General features: G+C 40.2%; 1 protein-coding gene across 2 annotated transcripts in view; it reads left to right on the top strand.

Moving 5' to 3' along the window:
• The window catches only part of LOC126293286 (collagen alpha-1(I) chain-like), a 246,853-nt gene that overhangs the window by 151,662 nt on the left and 75,648 nt on the right, over positions 1-19,543 (top strand). For both annotated transcript variants that reach the window (XM_049986407.1, XM_049986406.1), the window contains 5 exons: positions 655-763; positions 7,245-7,432; positions 9,884-10,100; positions 15,484-15,572; positions 18,064-18,225. In XM_049986407.1, coding sequence (XP_049842364.1) covers positions 655-763; positions 7,245-7,432; positions 9,884-10,100; positions 15,484-15,572; positions 18,064-18,225 — 765 coding nt within the window. The remainder of the gene's footprint in view (positions 1-654; positions 764-7,244; positions 7,433-9,883; positions 10,101-15,483; positions 15,573-18,063; positions 18,226-19,543) is intronic.

Raw genomic sequence — 19,543 nt, 5'->3', positions numbered from 1 at the left:
AATGGTTTCTGAGATGTACTTTTGTACATTTTTCTTTAATAACTTGAGAACCACACGGTCCAACGAAAATGCATCTCTGTACACAATTAAACTAAATTAAATTTGCTACAAAAAAGGTGCTATTTTTTTTGGCTAGGACTAACAGTTTGTGTGGAGGGATCGCAGGAATTTTGAAAATCTTGCGTGACTTGCATGTGTTGTAGCTTAGGTACTTTTTGTAGGCCAGTTTTAGGTAGTTTTCTGACTTGACAGGCCACAAGCATCCTGTGTCAAAATGTTCATACCAACTTTGCCTGTATTACTGTGGTATGTTGTAAACAATGACAGTGAATACTACATTAGAAATGTACATTATCTCAGAAACCATTTGGAAAAGACAGGTGTCCACATAAAGTTTTTTGTTCGGAACCAGTAATTCTATCACCCATCAAAACACATACCTGATTCACCCTGTATAGTAGCCACAGCATCAGCATCAACCAAAGAGTGATCAAACTGAGCTAATGGTCCTGCTCGAGGGAGCTCATTCTTAGTAGGGTACAAACTCCAAATTGGGAGGAAGAAAATTGTATGCATTGAGAATTGTTTGCCTTGATAGCTAGCAGTCAGCAACCTACATTTATATTAACATAAAACACTTATTTTTATTGACAGGGAGCCATTGGAAAACCCGGACCACCTGGGTTCCCTGGAAATCCTGGTGCCAAAGGAGACCTAGGACATCCAGGTCCGAAAGGAAGCCAAGGACTTCAAGGGCCAAGAGGTACTGTTCTTACTGCTTCTTTGACCTGAGCATTGTTCAAATCGTGAAATATTCCTAAGATAGGATTGTTAGAAAGAATGCACATACACCATCAACACACAATCTCACAAATACTCTATTGTCTACGAATATTTTCTGTACATTCCCAACTAGCTGAGGAGATGCATTAGATGCCCAGTATATGAAAGAAAAAATTGCTAAAAAAATGTTCATTGGGAACAAAGATAAGAAGCTGCAAGAAGAAATTGAGATCAGTATATTTGTTGCAAGTGAATTAAATTCAAGGAATTGTTAGAGAACAAAGAACAAGAAAGGAGCAGTTAATTGAAAGATATTGCCAAATCATGACCAATCCAGTGGCCTCAAAACTGCTCATAAAGGAATTCACATGAATAGCAAAGTGTGCTGGCATTCTGTCCTCCTGTAACCAATCTTCATTCACGATTCTCTTGTCTTTGAGCTGAAGTGTTAACCTAATTTTCAACATCTCGAAATAATAATTTTTATTCACCTTTCATTTCAAAAAAGTTATCATGATGACTTCCTGGCCTGTAATATACCATGTGGTGCCTTCCATTTCAACTCTTGTGCATAATGGAGAGTTTTCTTGGACAAGAGAATCACATTCCTTCTTTGTGAACTATGATATATCACACGGTAACTTTTTTGAATGAGACACGGTATATGAAAATTGTGTCAACAATGCAACTTGGTGCTCCACATTGTTGTCAAATAAGTCATTCACAGAAGTTGGTCTCACTCCTTACAGTTTCAGATCTTGCGTAGTGTGGTCACACATTATTGTCCACAATACTTGAAGTTCAGCTACTCTCTTGTGATCACTTTCATTGGAGACTGTTCTGTCAACTGAGTGATTGCAGCATGTGTTTTCTCTCGTTTTCTATTTTGCACAGTGTGTCTTTGAAACTACCTGAAACAAAAGTATGTTTCTCCCAATCAAGCAAGGATTCTTTATAATTTCAGGCCGGCCAATGCAATCTCTAAACACATTCACTATCTCTTTCATTGTTTGCCTAGTCTGTGAATGTTTGTGCACCTACATACGCACCACTAATCCCTTCTCAAAAGTGTAGCATCCACTCACATCAGTCATGGCTCCACATCTAAAACAATATGATACTGTTAGCACTACATTTTTCAATTTCAAAGCAGGGACAGTAATGAAACAACTGCTTGTTTTCCAAGTCATACAAATTCAAGAAAGTTTGGGGACCTCTCAAACACATAGTATGATTGACTTCTGTTGTTCTCTATTTAGTCCCTTAACTCAACAATTTCTTTTTCTTTTCTTCTTTTTTTCAAATTATGCTCCAAAAAATTATACTTTTTCATTAATTAAAAACATCATGTAATGAAAGACATTACATATAGACATATAAAGGCAGCTTTTAAAGCTCCAAATAATGAGATAAAAATTTTGAAGATCATCAATAATAAAATCTTGAGTATACTCGTGCACTGGGCTTTGACTAAAATATCCTGAAACTTCATCATTTTTTAGTTTCTGTCTAGCTATGAAGTCTAACCACGTAATTCACAATAGTTTCCTGTGAACATAAATCTGGGAGGAGCTGGCTGGAGCAAGAGAATGTATTTATCACATACCACTGGTGAGCACTTGTCATCCAACTGATGAACTGCCATCACTTTCAGTTTCTAATGAAGTAATGTCACATTTATCTTCACTTTCTGAGCTGCTAAATTCAATTTCAAACTCATCACTATAGTAATCCTTTTTGAAAGCATTGGCTAAACAGCAATACAAGAGAAAGACTTAAAACATGCATTTTGTTATGCCAATATTATGAAAAGTATAGTTGCTATTGACCATATAGTGAAGATACTGAGTTACAGGTGGGTGCAACAAAAAGACTGTCAGAAAGAGAGATTTTGGCCAACAAGTCCTTCGTTGGAAATAGACAACACAAACACACACAAACGCAACTCTCTCAAACATGACCACAGTCTCTGGCTGCTGCCTCATCTGTGTGAGAGTCGCATTTGCATTCTGAGTGAATATGTGTGTGTGTGTGTGTGTGTGTGTGTGTGTGTGTGTGTTTTTATTTGTATGTGTTGTCTGTTTCCAACAAAGGACTTCTTGGCCAAAAGCTCACTTTCTGACAGTCTTTTTGCCCTTCTGAGAGTCAGTATCTCCAATATAGTAGCAACTATCCTTTCCATAATATTGCTGCAGTCCATCCTGGATTTTCCATTGTTTATCATTTTGTTGTGCAATACCCAAAACTGTAGATTGTAAAGACGATTCCTAGTGGTGACCACCTCAGCCAAAACATGACAGCCAGGCTACAAATGTAGTACCAGATGGTCTCAAGGAGCCGAACACTTAATTCAAATTGTAATTCATTACTTCAGCATCTATCCTTACTAGTCAAATACCTTTATATTTTTGCTGTGCCCATGAAATTGGGTTCACATGTTTTTAAACTGAGGCAGTGTGAAACACATTGGTGTTCTAAAGGTATATGCTACTGAAAGTTGCTGATCATGTGCTTCAGTTCTAATATTGCACTAGCTATGTCAATTGTCACAAATACACCCTCCCCTCTACTCCCGCCCTCCCTCCCCCCCCCCCCCCCCTCACCCCCTCACCCCCTGCCTCATACTACACTTTCGAATATTTGGGCCACTATCTTCGGTGCAAGGTCCATCATACATAACTATTGTTAGTGCATTTTGCTAAGGCCTTCCACCAGAATATGATGGAATGGCCATTGAGGTTCATGGTGGATGAAATGAAGAACGTGTGGCTGGTGCAACGGCAGTATTTTTGCTCCTCATCTACAGTGGAATATAAGTCTCAGCAATGCTCAGCTTGACTTTTAAACACCTCTGACTACAACATAACAATATTATGAAAAGGCAAGTTGCTACTCCCTGTATAGCCGAGATGCTGAGTCACATGTAGAGACAACAAAAAGACTGCCACAATATTTATTTGTGACAGTCATTTTGTTGTGCCTATTTGTGACTCAGCATCTCCACTATATGGTGAGTAGCAACTCTCCTCTTCACAATATTGTTACATTCCAACCTGGATTTTCCATTGTTTGACTACAATATATGCAATCTTCAAACCATCTAAAGATGTTCTAACATAGACTATCTTAATATTTGAATTGAAATATTGAAATGTTTTGTTCCTTACACGGCAAATACACTGTCTTATCAAAAGTATCTGCACAGGTACTAGAGGACGTTAATAAGGAATGTTTCCACTGTTCATCCTTCACCTTTATGACTGTTTGAACACTACGGGGGACACTTTGAGCAAGGTGTCTGAATGTATGTGGAGAAATGGCAGCCCATTCTCTCTTGAGGGTTGAAACCAGAGAAGATAGTGATGTGGGGCACTGGATTCTGGAATAAAGTCGACATTCTAACTCGTCCTAAAGGTGTTCCATTGGATTTGGGTCAGGACTCTGGGCAGCCAAGTCCATTACATGAGTGTTATTATCCGTAAACCATTGTCTCACAGGAAGAAATGAAGCGAGGAAAATTAGACTTCAGTGTCCTGTTGACAGTTTGGTTGCTAGGTGTGAAGCATGAGCTCGGATGTCAAAAGGATGGGAAAGCGAGTTGGCTGTGCCCTTTCAAATCAACGATGCTGGCATTTGCCTGGAGTGACTTAGAGAAACCACAGAATACCTAATTCTGAATGGCCAGACACAGATTTGAACCATCATCCTCCCGAATATGAGTCCAATGCTTTGTCTCACAGATGCTGCCTTATGACAACGTATGTGTGGTGAGCGTACTGTAAGACCTTCGGTACACACACCATCAGATTATTTGACTTGTCTCTCTCATGAAGTAGGCGAGTGTCAGCAATATGTCTTGTGGTCTTATCATGGCATGTTTATCTTCTGTCGTTAGGTCAGACGATAGAAATGCCACTTGCACGCTTAGAGTAGCAGATTGACGGTGACCAACTTTAAACAGAACTTGATTAATTTTCACACACATTTATTAAAATAATAAAAATCATAGATATTACGTAACTTGATTCTGGATGCTGTTTACAATTGACAATCTGAAGTTCCTTTGCTCTTGGTACTTTAATCTTATTCTCGCATATCTCTGATACTTGACAAAGTGTCTATACATTTATCTTCATGGCTATGTACAAGAATATGATAATCTTATTAGGCGCAGACTGAAGCTTGACTATAGACTGGTACAGACTAATGCAGACTGGTACAGACTAATGCAGACTGGTACAGACTGATGCAGACAAATGCAGACTAATGCAGACTGATGAAGACTAACTAATCTGAGGTCTGTACACTCGTTATAATACCTCGAGCATTCATCTATCACTGCGTGAGTGTGATCCACTAGGAGAAAAGGTTCTACGTTAGCAGCAATCTCATTGGCTGCGTTACATATTAATACGCGGATCGGCGGAAGCAGAATTTGGTCCATCTCTAAGACAGCGCCATCTCGTAGAGCGGAGATGGACGAGTGCCAGCGCTGTTGTGCTTAGCGGGGCGCGTTCTAGTGGGAAAGTTGTGTATGCGCTGACTACGCGGAACTATGTACGCAACAGTATGTTTTCGTGCCAATACAAACAAGTGATGTCTTCGAACTGTTCTGTTACTGTACACAGTATATTTTCCTGTAAAATGCATTGTAACCTCCTCTATTTTGTGTTTTCTTTATCACAATAAGGGGAGTGCACACTAGCCACAAAAAACACCTCTGTACCCCTACATGATGCAGGATTGACCACTAGGTATCATGCACGCAGATTGACCAGTAAAAACGTAGGTGGGAGGGAGGGGACTATTGTGTTGCCAGTAGATGAGCAGTAACAGCGGAATGTGGCTAGTCATTGGATGTCACCTGAGTGACAGATCCTTGAGGGATATTTCAACCCCTCTAAAGCTGCCCATGTCAGCTCTCACTGATGTGACTGTCGAGCGGACGTACAAAGGAAGAATCACAGCTAAACCGAGACTGGGCAGACATTATGTTCTGATGAGCATGGGCCATTGACCGTTGTGGAGTGTGACTGTAACAAATTTCATGAAGTCAGTGGGAGGAGTCACTTGTGAGCTACAAAGTGCAGCCAGCAGTCCAGTTAGAACAATGACTGTGCACAGTGAGTTCAATAGAATGGGATCCAACGATTGAGCAGCTCCTCGTAAGCCACACATTTCTGTAGGCAGTGCTAAGTGATGTTCAGGGATGTGTAAAGAGCGATGCACTGGTAGTGGACAACTGGATACGAGTGATTTGGAGTGATGAATCGTGCTGTACACTGTGGCTGTCTGATGAAACTTTTGTGTTGAATCCTTGTTAGCTGCTTTTATGTCGTCTCATTGTCTCTGTAGACCTGTACTGTGGACAGCAATGAGAGAATGTTGGTTAGCGGCCCAAACTCATTCTGTAATGCAAACTGCACACAATTAATAACTAGCTAGGTACAATCTATGTTCTGTATAGTCCACGTAGCTGCACTGCTGTCGAAGTAGAAAGTCCACTATGAACCCTATTCTGTTTGCTACGTGCTGTGTGATTCTAAGCTAGAGGCTGTGACTGCAGCTCCCTCTCAGTGACACGCTGAAACTCGCACAGCATACAGACTCAAACTACCTGCAGCTACTGGTCCTCCAGTCTGCATAATTACTAGTGACCGAGAGGGCAGTAGCGGCGCATTTCCAGCGAGTCTGTCATTGGCCTCTTTCAATACTCTTGTAACCTCTATTCACACGGTGTGCTGGCGCCAGTGTGCACCAGCACAGTTTGGCTCTGTTGAACGTCTGGGGAATGTTACCTTCAATAGTGGGTAGTGCTAACAGTGAAGTACGGATCTGATGGGGTTTTACAGTGCGGCAGTGTTTTTCACGGTCAGGATGTGGTCCCCTGATTGCGTGAAAATCTAGAAGGTGTGTCTACACATATACTCTGCAAACCTCAGTGAAGTGCATGGCACAATGCGTCCTTTCACAAAGCAGCATCTGTGAGGCAATGGTTTATGAAAAATAACATTCCAGAAATGGACTAGCCTGCCCAGTGTTCCGATCTGAATTCAGTAAAATGCCTTAGATGTAACTTAGAACGTTGACTTTGCTCCATACCCCAGTGTCCAACATCACTACACTCTCTGGTTCTTTTAAGGAAGATTGTGCTGCCGTTCCTCCACTGACATTCAGAGACCTCGTTGAAAGTGTCCCTAGTAGATTTCGAGCCATCATAAAGGGAAATGCACGCTAATAGGTGTCCAGATAAGTTTAATCAGATAGTATACATAGCATTAAGCAGTAGAGTTTCTCGCTAATATATTGTACACATTAAGCTTCTCTGAGTTCTTTGTTTTTTGCTAATGTATACCTTAACTGATTCCACATACATGGAGAATTTCCATCTTGATGGAATTTACAGAACACTATGAATCAGTGAATAAACATATCCAGACAGAGGCTCAATTTCTTTGCAGGAGAGGCAGGCCGTCCTGGACAGCCGGGTGAGTCCGGAGTGCCTGGACCGCCAGGGAAGGACGGTTCGGCAGGAGAGAAGGGCAGCCCAGGGACGGCAGGACTCCCTGGACCTCCAGGCTTCCCTGGAGCAAGAGGACCTCCCGGACTGTCTGGCAGCCCTGGACAACCTGGAATGAAAGGGAGTCCGGTAAGTGGAGCAGTCACTCACTCGGACTGCACGTACTAAAACCGTCTTGTCATCTTGTGCGTACTCACCAAAGTTATGTGCCATTATTGACTGGAAGGTTGTAACTAAGTTGCTCTCTCTCCCATTTAGATCTGTGTGGCTATGCCACAATTCACACTTATGAGCTTCTTTTTACCACTCCTGGTTGAAAGCTTGCAATAGAGCAAAAAAACAATTGAAAACAGAAACTGAGAAATTCAGTAACCAAAAAACAAGTGACACTCCTTACACAGGAAGTGTCAGTTATAGTCCTATGATTTGAGAACAGAGTGACCACAAGAAAAACTGCAATCTTTCAACCAGTTTTCTGTCTGAGAGAATGCTGTTTGGCTTACAACCAATGTGTTAGATGTTGATCAGTAGGTATCTTCCTATTTTATTATAAAAACTTCCATGAAATCTTTTAAATCTATAACCTATATTTGTAAATGAAAAAAATCTTGTAATACTTCAGGACACCCACTGTTGATGCCTTGTGTATACAAAAGACATGTTTCTTTTAAACTACTGCAATTTTTGTGCTTTGGTTTATTCTCAATCCTTATTCTGTTCTTCGTAGAATGTTCATTGCCTTACCAGGTCTTGTAATTCTTCCTTACCTTTACAGACAATAGCAATGCTACCAGCAAATCTTACCATTTATATTATTTCTCCCTGTTTATTAATGTCACTCCTGAACTTTTTTTATGTTTCCTATGTTGCTTCTTCAACATATGGTTTGAATAGTAGAGAAGAAACATCATATCCCTGCTTCACACCTCTGAAATCCTCCATCTAAACAATTACTTTCTTATCTTATCAGGGTACCTGATTTCCGCCATCCTTCTATAGTGCTGCATTTAAAGTGTTTCAGTTCTCTTCTTTACTGGTTTTGCCACAATCCATGACTCACTTCTGTACAATGCTATACTCCAGATATCCATTCCCAGAAATGTATTCCTCAAATTTTGACTTGGAATGCCTTCTTTGCCTCTGCTAACCTACTTTTTGTGGCGTCCTTCTTTTATCCATCATAAGTTAGTTGGCTTTCTAATAGGAGAATTCCTTCACTTTGTTGACTCCATGGTCCTCAGTTTTGATTTTAATGTTATCACTAATTTCATTTCTGCTACTTCTCATTACTTTAATCATTCTTTGGTTTACTGTTGATCCATATTCTGTACTGATTAGACTGCTCATTGTATTCAACATGTCCTTAAATTCTTCCTCACTTTCACTATGGGCTACAATGTCTCCAGTGAGTCATTATCATTGATATCCTTTCACCCTGAATTTTAATCCCACTCCTGCATCTTTCTATTTTACATCATTGCTTCCTTGATGCAGAGATTGAATTGTAGGGGCAAAGGGCTATGACCCTGTTTTACATTTTTTCTATACTTTGCAAAAGCACAAGTAATTAAAAATTAAGAACGATGGTAGAACAAACTGAATGACATAAATGTTTTGAAGTGCTTCATTTTATCATACCTGTAAAACTGCAATATGAGCTGAGTTCCCAAGGTAGCTGCCTATTTCTGTAACATATCCTTTATTTCCATTACTCTTATTGTTGTTGTGGTCTTCAGTCCTGAGACTGGTTTGATGCAGCTCTCCATGCTACTCTATCCTGTGCAAGCTTCTTCATCTCCTAGTACTTACTGCAACCCACATCCTTCTGAATCTGCTTAGTGTATTCATCTCTTGGTCTCCCTCTACGATTTTTACTCTCCACGCTGCCCTACAATGCTAAATTTGTGATCCCTTGATGCCTCAGAACATGTCCTACCAACTGGTCCCTTCTTCTTGTCAAGTTGTGCCACAAACTCCTCTTCTTCCCAATCCTATTCAATACCTCCTCATTAGTTATGTGATCTACCCATCTAATCTTCAGCATTCTTCTGTAGCACCATATTTGGAAAGCTTCTATTCTCTTCTTGTCCAAACTATTTATCGTCCATGTTTCACTTCAATACATGGCTACACTCCATACAAATACTTTCAGAAACGACTTCCTGACGCTTAAATCTATACTCGATGTTAACAAATTTCTCTTCTTCAGAAACGCTTTCCTTCCCATTGCCAGTCTACATTTTATATCCTCTCTACTTTGACCATCATCATTTACTTTGCTCCCCAAATAGCAAAACTCCTTTACTACTTCAAGTGTCTCATTTCCTAATCTAATTCCCGCAGCATCACCTGACTTAATTCGACTACATTCCATTATCCTCATTTTGCTTTTGTTGATGTTCATCTTATACCCTCCTTTCAAGACACTGTCCATTCCATTCAACTGCTCTTCCAAGTCCTTTGCTGTCTCCGACAGAATTACAATGTTTTTATTTCTTCTCCATGGATTTTAATACCTACTCAGGAACTTTTCTTTGGTTTCCTTTACTGCTTTCTTATTATTGTTGTATTTTATTCCAGGGAACACCAGGAGAGCGCGGCTTCAAAGGAGAGACTGGGATGAAAGGAGAATCTGGAGCACCCGGACCTCGTGGGCTGCCAGGAACAGCGGGACCGGAAGGGAAGAGGGGCAAGAGAGGAATCCGGGGTCCCACAGGGCCAGCGGGACCTCAGGGAGAGAGGGGAGTGGCTGGCGGTCGGGGACTTCCAGGACCTGATGGAGCGCCGGGGCCTAAAGGTAACCACATGTCTTCTCAGCATCCCTGCTACGTGCAGTAATATAGCAAGGGGGTCGTTCCACTGGCCACAGTAACACACCTAATGTAAATATTATGAGGTACATCCAAAAAGTAAGTTCTGTTTGTATTTCTTTTCATGGCAGCAGTGCGTGTAGTATCTTTGAGTCAAGGGGACTGGGATGACACCATTTTGGGTTCTCTGTAGGTCATTTGTACTATACAGGATGTCCCAGCTATCTTGTCCACCCAAAATATCTCTGGAACAATAACAGCTATTGCAAAAGATTTTCATCGGTATCAATGCATTCTAAAACGAAAGCATATGTGTTTTTAACACAAACTTGTGTTTTTTTTAAATGGACCTCATATATTTTTTCTTCAGCAATCCATAGCATGACAAAGAACATACACAATGGTGTTGATTGCATCGCAATATTCCCATTACATCCCGAGATATTGAGACGCGAAGTTGACACTTGAAACACCTGACATGCACTGCTAGCGCACGTCCTGCGGCTCAGGAGTGAACCCCACAGTGCCCGTAATCGCGATGTGATTGACATGCGTAATCACACTTCCATACTTATCAAGAGTTCCGAAACAAATAATACGGTCTGCTGCCATCCTGACATTAACATGGTACATTCCAGCAGGTATTTATCCCATAGACTAGGGATGATGCGGTTCTGTAACATATCTGTGTACCGCAATGTTAGTCACAAAGTTAACTCCACTTATCATTAATCCGTTACTAAAAAGGTAATGCCATTCAATGTTAAAACTTAACTTTACTGTAGATCTAGTGCAAGTGACAGTTAATCATTCACTCGTAATAGTAAAATTCATGTTGATGGTTCTAGTGAAATGAGCAAGTGGACTAAAAGCTTTACCGTTGTTTCGGACCTCTTGATAAGTATGGAGGTGTCATTACACATGTCAATCACATCGCGATTACGGGCAGCATGGGGTTCATGCCTGAGCCTCAGGACGTGCGCTAGCAGCGCATGTCGGGTGTTTCAAGCGTCAGCTTCGCGTCTCAATATCTCGGGGTGTAATGGGAATATTGTGATGGCAATCAACACCATTGTGTATGTGCTTTGTCATGCTATGGATTGCTGAAGAAAAAATATATGAGGTCCATTAAAAAAAAAAAAAAAAACATAAGTTTGTGTTAAAAACACATATGCTTTCGTTTTAGAATGCATTGATACCGGTGAAAGTATTTTTGCAATAGCTGTTATTGTTCCAGAGAAGGCCTTTAAATATGTCTGCTTGTGTCAGTGTATGTATGGATGGATATGTGTGTGTGCGTGTGTGTGTGTGTGTGTGTGTGTGTGTGCGCGCGCAAGTATATACCTATCCTTGTTTCCCCCTAAGGTAAGTCTTTCCGCTCCCGGGATTGGAATGGCTCCTTACCCTCTCCCTTAAAACCCACATCCTTTCATCTTTCCTTTTCCTTCCCTCTTTCCTGACGAAGCAGCCGCCGGTTGCGAAAGCTGAAATTCTGTGTGTGTGTTTTATTCATTGTGCCTATCTACCGGCACTTTCCCGCTTGGTAAGTCTTGGAATCTTTGTTTTTAATATAAAATATAAGTTAATGTGGATGAGTAGGAAAAACAATCCCGTAATGTACAAATACAACATTAGTTGTGTGTTGCTTGACACAGTCACAACAATTAAATACTTAGGCACAATGTTGCAAAGCCATGTCAGGCTGGTAGTAGGAAATGATGGTTGACTTCATTTCGACCTATTCTGGAGTGCTGCTCGAGTGTTTGGGATGCGCAGCAGGTCTTATTGAAGGAAGATGTCAAAGCAGTTCAGAGACAGCATGCTAGATTTGTTAGTGGTAGGTTCGAACAACACATTAGTTTTACAGATGTGCTTCATGAACTCAAATGGGAATCACTGGAGGGACAACAATGTTCTTTTCTTGAGGCACAATTAAGAAAATTTGGAGAATAGTCATTTGAAGTCAGTATGTAGAACAGTTCCACTGCTGTGAATGTACATTTCACATAAGGACCACAAAGGTAAGACAATAGAAATTAGGGTTCATACAGAGGCATTTAGACAGTCATTTTTCTCTTGCTCTGTTTGTGAGTGGAACAGGAAAGGAAATGATTAGTAGTTGTGCAGGGTGCTTTCTGTATCTATACTTGCTCTGTTGTTATTACCAAATGGAATGTACTTTCTGGATTCATGTTGTATTTGAAGCATACTAATTGATGATCCAGGTTCACATCCAGCTGGATAACAAGGTTAAACTAATTGAGAAGCTCAGTACTGTGTGTTGTCTGTCCTTAGAAATGTCTCTCATAGTGTTGACCTAAAGGCAGGGCAGTTGGTTTGTCCTGCATATTATCACTGCCTGTAGTCTTAAGGGATTATCTTCAGGGGCAGTGCACTGAAAGTAAATAAAGCATTTATTCAGCAAAACTTAGGAATAACAATATTGTGTAAAGTAGGTGACCATATGTGTTGCAGAAATCTTTTCAAGGATCTTGAAATTCTTACGCTCAGTGCCCAATAATTGTCTTCTTAACAGTTTTTGTTGCTGATAGTAAAAATCACCTTCAAGTGAACTATATTACCCAAAGTCCTTCGATTACGCACTGTGGCATATTTCATTCATGAAGTGTCAGCGTGGTGTGCCTAGTGTAGTGTTTTTTTGGTAGGATAACGAAAGATGGCAGAAGGCTGTGTCACATGCCCTCACTCTATAAGACATTGCAGAGAGGTTTGGAATTTAATCCACGACATTGATGCAAACAATGGGCTTCACACCATCACCTCTCCCCTTGTTGTTAACCAAATACTAATGGAACATTCTTCCCACACTGGGATTTCAACCTCTTACCTCTGAGTTGAGCGCTACCACACAAGCACCAGCCCTGGAGTGGGTTAGACCTCAGTGTATGAGGCTTAATAATTGGAGTAGCAAAAATATTTAGTGAAGGCAACACCCAATGCAGGAAATCCAAACTTTAGTGTTTTGGTAACTTTGCAGAAAATATTGGTCATTTGTTTGATAAATATTTACAGAAATTTAATGCCTGTGGCCCTAGTTGCAATGGCATGCACACTTGAGGAAGATACTTTTGAAGAACAGCATTCTGTGCTTGCAGTTTTGTTTTTGAAAAGTGTGTAACTGTTAGAAATGTTCTCCTGGATGAAGAAACAGTATGGCAGTAGTTGCACGAACCATGCAAGTTTTTACACATCATTGAAAAGGTTTTATAAATGGCCACAAAAGAGCAACTAATGAGCACTGCTCCAGGCATCCGGTGGCAGTAACGACCTCTCACCTATCGGAGAAGACCGACCACTTACACGTCAGCAAATTGCTGAAATGTGTCAAGTAAGTTTTGGCACAACTCATTCCCTCGTTCAAGTCAAATTGAGCTACAATAACACATGTGCTCAGTGGACCCCTAGAGCACTAAAAATTCATCAGAAAGCAACAGGGGTTGCTCATTTACATAGAATCTGAAAATAGTTTTCAGGGTGGCAGAGGACAGACATGCTTTTTTTAGAGATGACACTGGACCTCACACGGCACAGTCAGTGGTGGAACCTGTTGCCAGAGTGGGTCGGGACCTCCTGTCTCATCTCCCTTAGAGCCCTGAGCTCACACCCTCAGATTTTTATCTACACTACTGGCCATTAAAATTGCTACTCCAAGAAGAAATGCAGATGATAAACGGGTACTCATTGGGCGAATATATTATACTAGAACTGACATGTGATTGCATTTTCACGCAGTTTGTGTGCATAGATCCTGAGAAATCAGTACCCAGAACAACCACCTCTGGTTGTAATAACAACTTTGATACGCCTGGGGCATTGAGTCAAACAGAGATTGGATGGCGTGTACAGGCACAGCTGCCCATGCAGCTTCAACACAATAACACAGTTCATCAAGAGTGGTGACTGGCGTATTGTGACAAGCCAGTTGCTCAGCCACCATTGACCAGACGTTTTCAATTGGTGAGAGATCTGGAGAATGTGCTGGCCAGGGCAGCACTCAAACATTTTCTGTATCCAGAAAGGCTCGTAAAGGACCTGCAACATGCGCTCGTGCATTATACTGCTGAAATGTAGGGTTTTGCAGGGATCGAATGAAGAGTAGAGCCACGGGCCGTAACACATCTGAAATGTAACGTCCACTTTTCAAAGTGCCGTCAGTGTGAACAAGAGGTGACCGAGACGTGTAACCAATGGCACCTCATACCATCACACCGGGAGATACGCGAGTATGGCGATGACGAATACATGCTACCAATGTGCGTTCACCTCGATGTCACCAAACATGGATGTGACCATCATGATGCTATAAATAGAACCTGTCTTCATATGAAAAAATGACGTTTTGCGTTCGTGCACCCCCAGGTTCGTTGTTGAGTACACCATCGCAGACGCTACTGTCTGTGATGCAGCGTCAAAGGTAATCGCAGCCAGGGTCTCCGAGCTGATAGTCCATGCTGCTGCAAACATCATTGAACTGTTCATGCAGATGGTTGTTGTCTTTCAAACGTCCTCATCTGTTGACTCAGGGATCGAGACATGGCTGCATGATCCGTTACAGCCATGCAGATCAGATGCCTGTCATCTCGACTGCTAGTGATACGAGGCCATTGGGATCCAGCACGGCGTTCCGTATTACCCTCCTGAACCCACCGATTCCATATACTGCTAACAGTCATTGGATCTCAACCAATGCGAGCAGCAATGTCACATTACAATAAACCACAGTCGCAATAGGCTACAATCTGACTTTTATCAAAGTTGGAAACGTGATGGTACGCATTTCTCCTCCTTACACGAGGCATCACAACAACATTTCACCAGGCAATGCCGGTCAACTGCTGTTTGTGTATGAGAAATCGATTGGAAACTTTCCTCATGTCAGCACCTTGTAGGTGACACCACCAGTGCCAACCTTGTGTGAATGCTCTGAAAAGCTAATCATATGCATATCACAGCATCTTCTTACTGTCAGTTAAATTTTTCATCTGTAGCACGTCATCTTCATGGTGTAGCAATTTTAATGGCCAGCAGTGTAATTGGTCCAATGAAAGAAGCATTGCATAGCATCAAGTTTAACAGCAACAAAGAGGTTTAGCAAGATTACAAAATTGGCTTTGAGAATGGCATAAATACTTCTTCACTGAGAGGGAGGAGGAGGATGGGATGAGAAAACTCACATGAAGATGGAACAAGTGCATTGATAAAAAATTGTATTGATTTAAAAAACCATTTTTGCTGTACAGCTATTTATCTGTATAGTTATTGAATGACTCTTGTGTTACACATTACATTTATCATATTTTTGTTTTCTAAAATATGCATAGTTAAAACATCAGTATTATTGTCTTGTAGGTCAATCTGGAGACAGGGGTCCTGTAGGTCCACAAGGAACAAAGGGAGCTCAAGGAGATCCAGGAAGACCTGGACCTCCAGGTTTGCAGGTAAGCCCTGTGAGCTGTAAATGAAATCAGAGATGAAACAGAATAGACATTGTACAATGCAGATGTTCAAAAATGTCTTCCAAAACTAAAATTATCATTAAAAGTGTAGACTTCAGTACAGGTTCCTAAAGTATCATCAACTTCCTAAGAGTTGAGTAAGTGAAACATTTGCAAACTGCAGACATATATTACATTGTCAAACTGTTTTTGAATGTCTACTTTTTATTATTATTGTTGATTGGCGGAACACAAGCTGATGCTTGGTCTTTTTTCCTTTTTCCCAGTTTCTTTCTCTGAAATGGAAAAAGAATGTGCAATTAATCATCTCATTTATATACTATCTGTCTATTCAAAGTATATTCTTATAAATTAATTTAATGTTTTGCTTTTGGATACAAAAATGAATAAGTTTTCTGGTTGGCCTACACGCTATGTACATGCAAGTAACATGAGCCTTTCAAATTCATTCCACAGAATTGGAATGTTTGCCCTTCTGCTTTATTGATAATCACACTGTATGTTAATCATACCAAAAATGGGTGCTTTTTAAAGGTGACTGGTAAGTTAGTTGAAATTTGTCACTGTAGAAGAACTCTGAAAATTATATGTGATGACTGAATAGAAGAAACAAATTTGTGGCACAATGTAACTAAAAGAACAGATTGGTTGATAGGACTCATTATGAGGCATCAAGGACTCGTCAGTTTGCTAATGGAGGGAAGTGGGGGGTGGGCGGTGGGTTAAAAGCTATAGAGAGAGACCAAGACTTGTCTACAGTGCAAACTCAGAAGGATGTAGGTTGCAGTAGTTACTCAAAGATGATGAGCAATATACAGGATAAAGTAACATGCAGAGCTGCGTCAAACCAGCCCTCTTCAGCAAATAGGAGCTACATTGTGCAAGCTCTCTCTATTTGTAATAAATTATTTTCTGCTGGAATACAGGGTGTCTAAAAAGAATGACGTGGTTTCATATCTGTTGATAAAAATGTACTGCAAACAGGGATAAATTGCAAAACTTTCACAAAATCTTCAAGTTTAGCTATGCTATTACAAATGCTGTATGTGCTTTCCAGCAACAGCACGCACAACATCTAGATGACAAAATTTGTCATAAACTTTATATGATGTATCTGCTTTCACAGAGAGGCTGTTATTTTCTGCTTCACTTCTTTTGTGTCACAGGGTAAAAGGGAGATGAACATATTTTACTTCACACACCCCAATAAGAAAAAAAATCACACAGGGTCATATCTGCTGATCTTGGAGGCCAAGAATGCAGGGCAGTGTCTCAGTGTCCCGTGCACTCTATCCAGTGTTGAGGTGCAGTTTCACTGAGAAACTGACATATGTTATTATGCCAGTATGGTGAAGCTCCATCTGGTTGCAAAATGAAGTGATCAGAGTTCTCCTGAAATTGTGGAAAAGCTAGTTCTGCAGCATTTGAACCTAGCTCATTTGAGTCACTGTGTTTCTCTCAAATTGCTAGGGAGCGTACACTTCTTCACAAGAAATGACACTAAAAACATTCACTTTAGGTGAATCTCTTTTATGCTGCAGTCCCCACATGCACATGTTATGTCGGCTTACTTTACTGCTGACATGAAATTTTGCTTCATCACTGAAAATAAACCATGGTAAAAGTGTGTCATCTCCTATGTCCTCTAGAAGGACATTGCTGAAGAACTTGCAATAATTGTAGTCTGTACAGCTCCTTAACAGTCAACAAACAGTCATATGAGGCATTGCCAGTTCTCTGTTTATGTGGCAGATAGACTTTTGTGGACTCTGCTCAAATGTTTGCCAAACTCTTTCCATCGCTTCATCAGAAGTGTGAGACTGACCTGGACTCTTAGCTGTGCACAGCCATCCTGTCTTCAAATTGGCTGTACCACTGACGAATGTTTTTCGGTGGAGGTGAATCAGTGCCAAAATGTCGACAAAAAGCATGCTGGGCTGGAACCATTGACTCACTCTTTGCCAACTGCAGCACACAAAACACCTTCTTTTGAGCGGACACCATCTTCTGACTGACTGCAAACTGAGAAGACACATTGACTGACATCTGAAAGCAATTTTCTGAAGCTCTAGACCACACCCATTCAAACAACACACATTTCCTGGCTGGTATGTCTCATGGTACATAGTTGTTACTGTCCAAATCAGATCATTCTTTTTGAAACACCCTGTACATCTGAGTTCAGAGATATTTACAATGTAGATAAGTACAAATGTTATCCAATTTTTGCAACTGAATTATTATTATGAGTATTATGTTTACCAAACACGTTTCACATAATTGTACTAGGCTTCTTCACTGGACTACAGAGAAATGAGACGGATAACAGTTTCACGATGGATGTTATGTTGCGAGATGTGGAGTGTTTCTTGGCAGCAACTGCCTGCAAATATTAATAATACAAATGAGTTGAGCTGCTATTTGTGAAATAATGTGTTCCGTCTTCTTTTACAAATTAATTTGTTTGTTTTAGGGTTTGAGAGGAAGTCAGGGACGCACTGGACCACCTGGTAAGCCTGGGAATCCTGGAGAGAGAGGCATTCAGGGAGCAGATGGGAAACCCGGAGAGCCTGGACCACCTGGATCGCAGGGATTGCCCGGCCCCATTGGACCACCTGGAGATCGTGGATTTGCGGTAAGTCCATCCCACAGAGTTCATTTTATGTTCACAAACTCGTACCTGTTTGTAGGGATATCTTTCATAGTCCACAAAACTTTAGGCAATATTTTATTTACTTGTAAAAAAATGTTTTTTTTTTTAAATTTCTAAATAGCTTTTCTTTGTGCTGTTCATGTACGTCTACTCATAATGAGTATATAATAATGATGCGTGATACAAACTTTCAGAATTTTTCTACTTTTAGAAGTCACAGTTATGTACAGTTATTTGTTGCCAGTTGACTGTTCTTCCTCTTGGACAATGTGGCACTTGCAGCTTCTAATTGCAATTCCCTTTTAAATGAAATTTAAAAGTCTCATATTAGTCAGGAAACCTCTTATTACTACTTCTAAAGATATGTACCTGACCAGTATTCAGTGCTTCAAAAACAAACAAAAAAGCATAGTAGTTAGTAATTTTTCTCATGTCCAATTTAAGATAAAATATTCACTTAAATAAATAGTTTAAAGACACCTTATTGTTTGTTCAGGTATTATTTATCGCATTTTGAGTCAGTCAATCCTTGCAAGATCACCATTGAAACTCACTTCAGTCACATTTATCTTTCCTTACCCACATTTGCGAACAAACTCACTGTACATACTAGCGCTAAACAAAAATTGATTGTGGCATTAGCCCAAAGAGAATAACAGTGAGTCATTTTAGTTACGTAATTTATTAATGCAATCTTCATTGCACATTGACCAATTTGCATCAATAATGTGGTAAACTTATAATTTGAATTTCTGTACACAAGTGATTTTGAATTTGTGCTATCTACTGTAACAAATTTTATAGTTGACTTCATTGATAACAAAACAAATCTTTTTTATCAAACATGAAATATTTTTTATTACAATACAATTCTTAAATGTTTCAGCAATTAACATTATTAGTTATAAATCTATTGTAATTAAGAAAATTTCCTACAGAAGAAACTATGTAATTAATAGACAGGACATACTAATTTTTGTGATTAATAATTGTTTGACTGCAGGCACAATTCTCAAGAATGTTATGTATTGATTACAGGCAGTTCCAAAACTATTTATTCAAATTAATACAGAAGATAGAGAACATCAAAACAAATATGAGGGTCACTCCAAAAGAAATGCACACTATTTTTGTAAAAATACAGTTTTCATGCTGCATGTGTGAAAGTTTTACAGTGTGTAGATACATCCTTCCTGCTTGTTTTCAAACTTAGTTTAACCTGTTCCCGTTAGTGGCGCCATCACAGCATGTCTTCAAGATGGCTGCTACATTTGATGTTCGTCAGAAGTAACGTGCTGTC

This window comes from Schistocerca gregaria, chromosome 10, assembly GCF_023897955.1.
Source record: "Schistocerca gregaria isolate iqSchGreg1 chromosome 10, iqSchGreg1.2, whole genome shotgun sequence".
NCBI lineage: Eukaryota > Metazoa > Arthropoda > Insecta > Orthoptera > Acrididae > Schistocerca > Schistocerca gregaria.
Note: the sequence above shows the minus strand (reverse complement) of the source record. Positions and strands in the feature narration are given on the sequence as shown.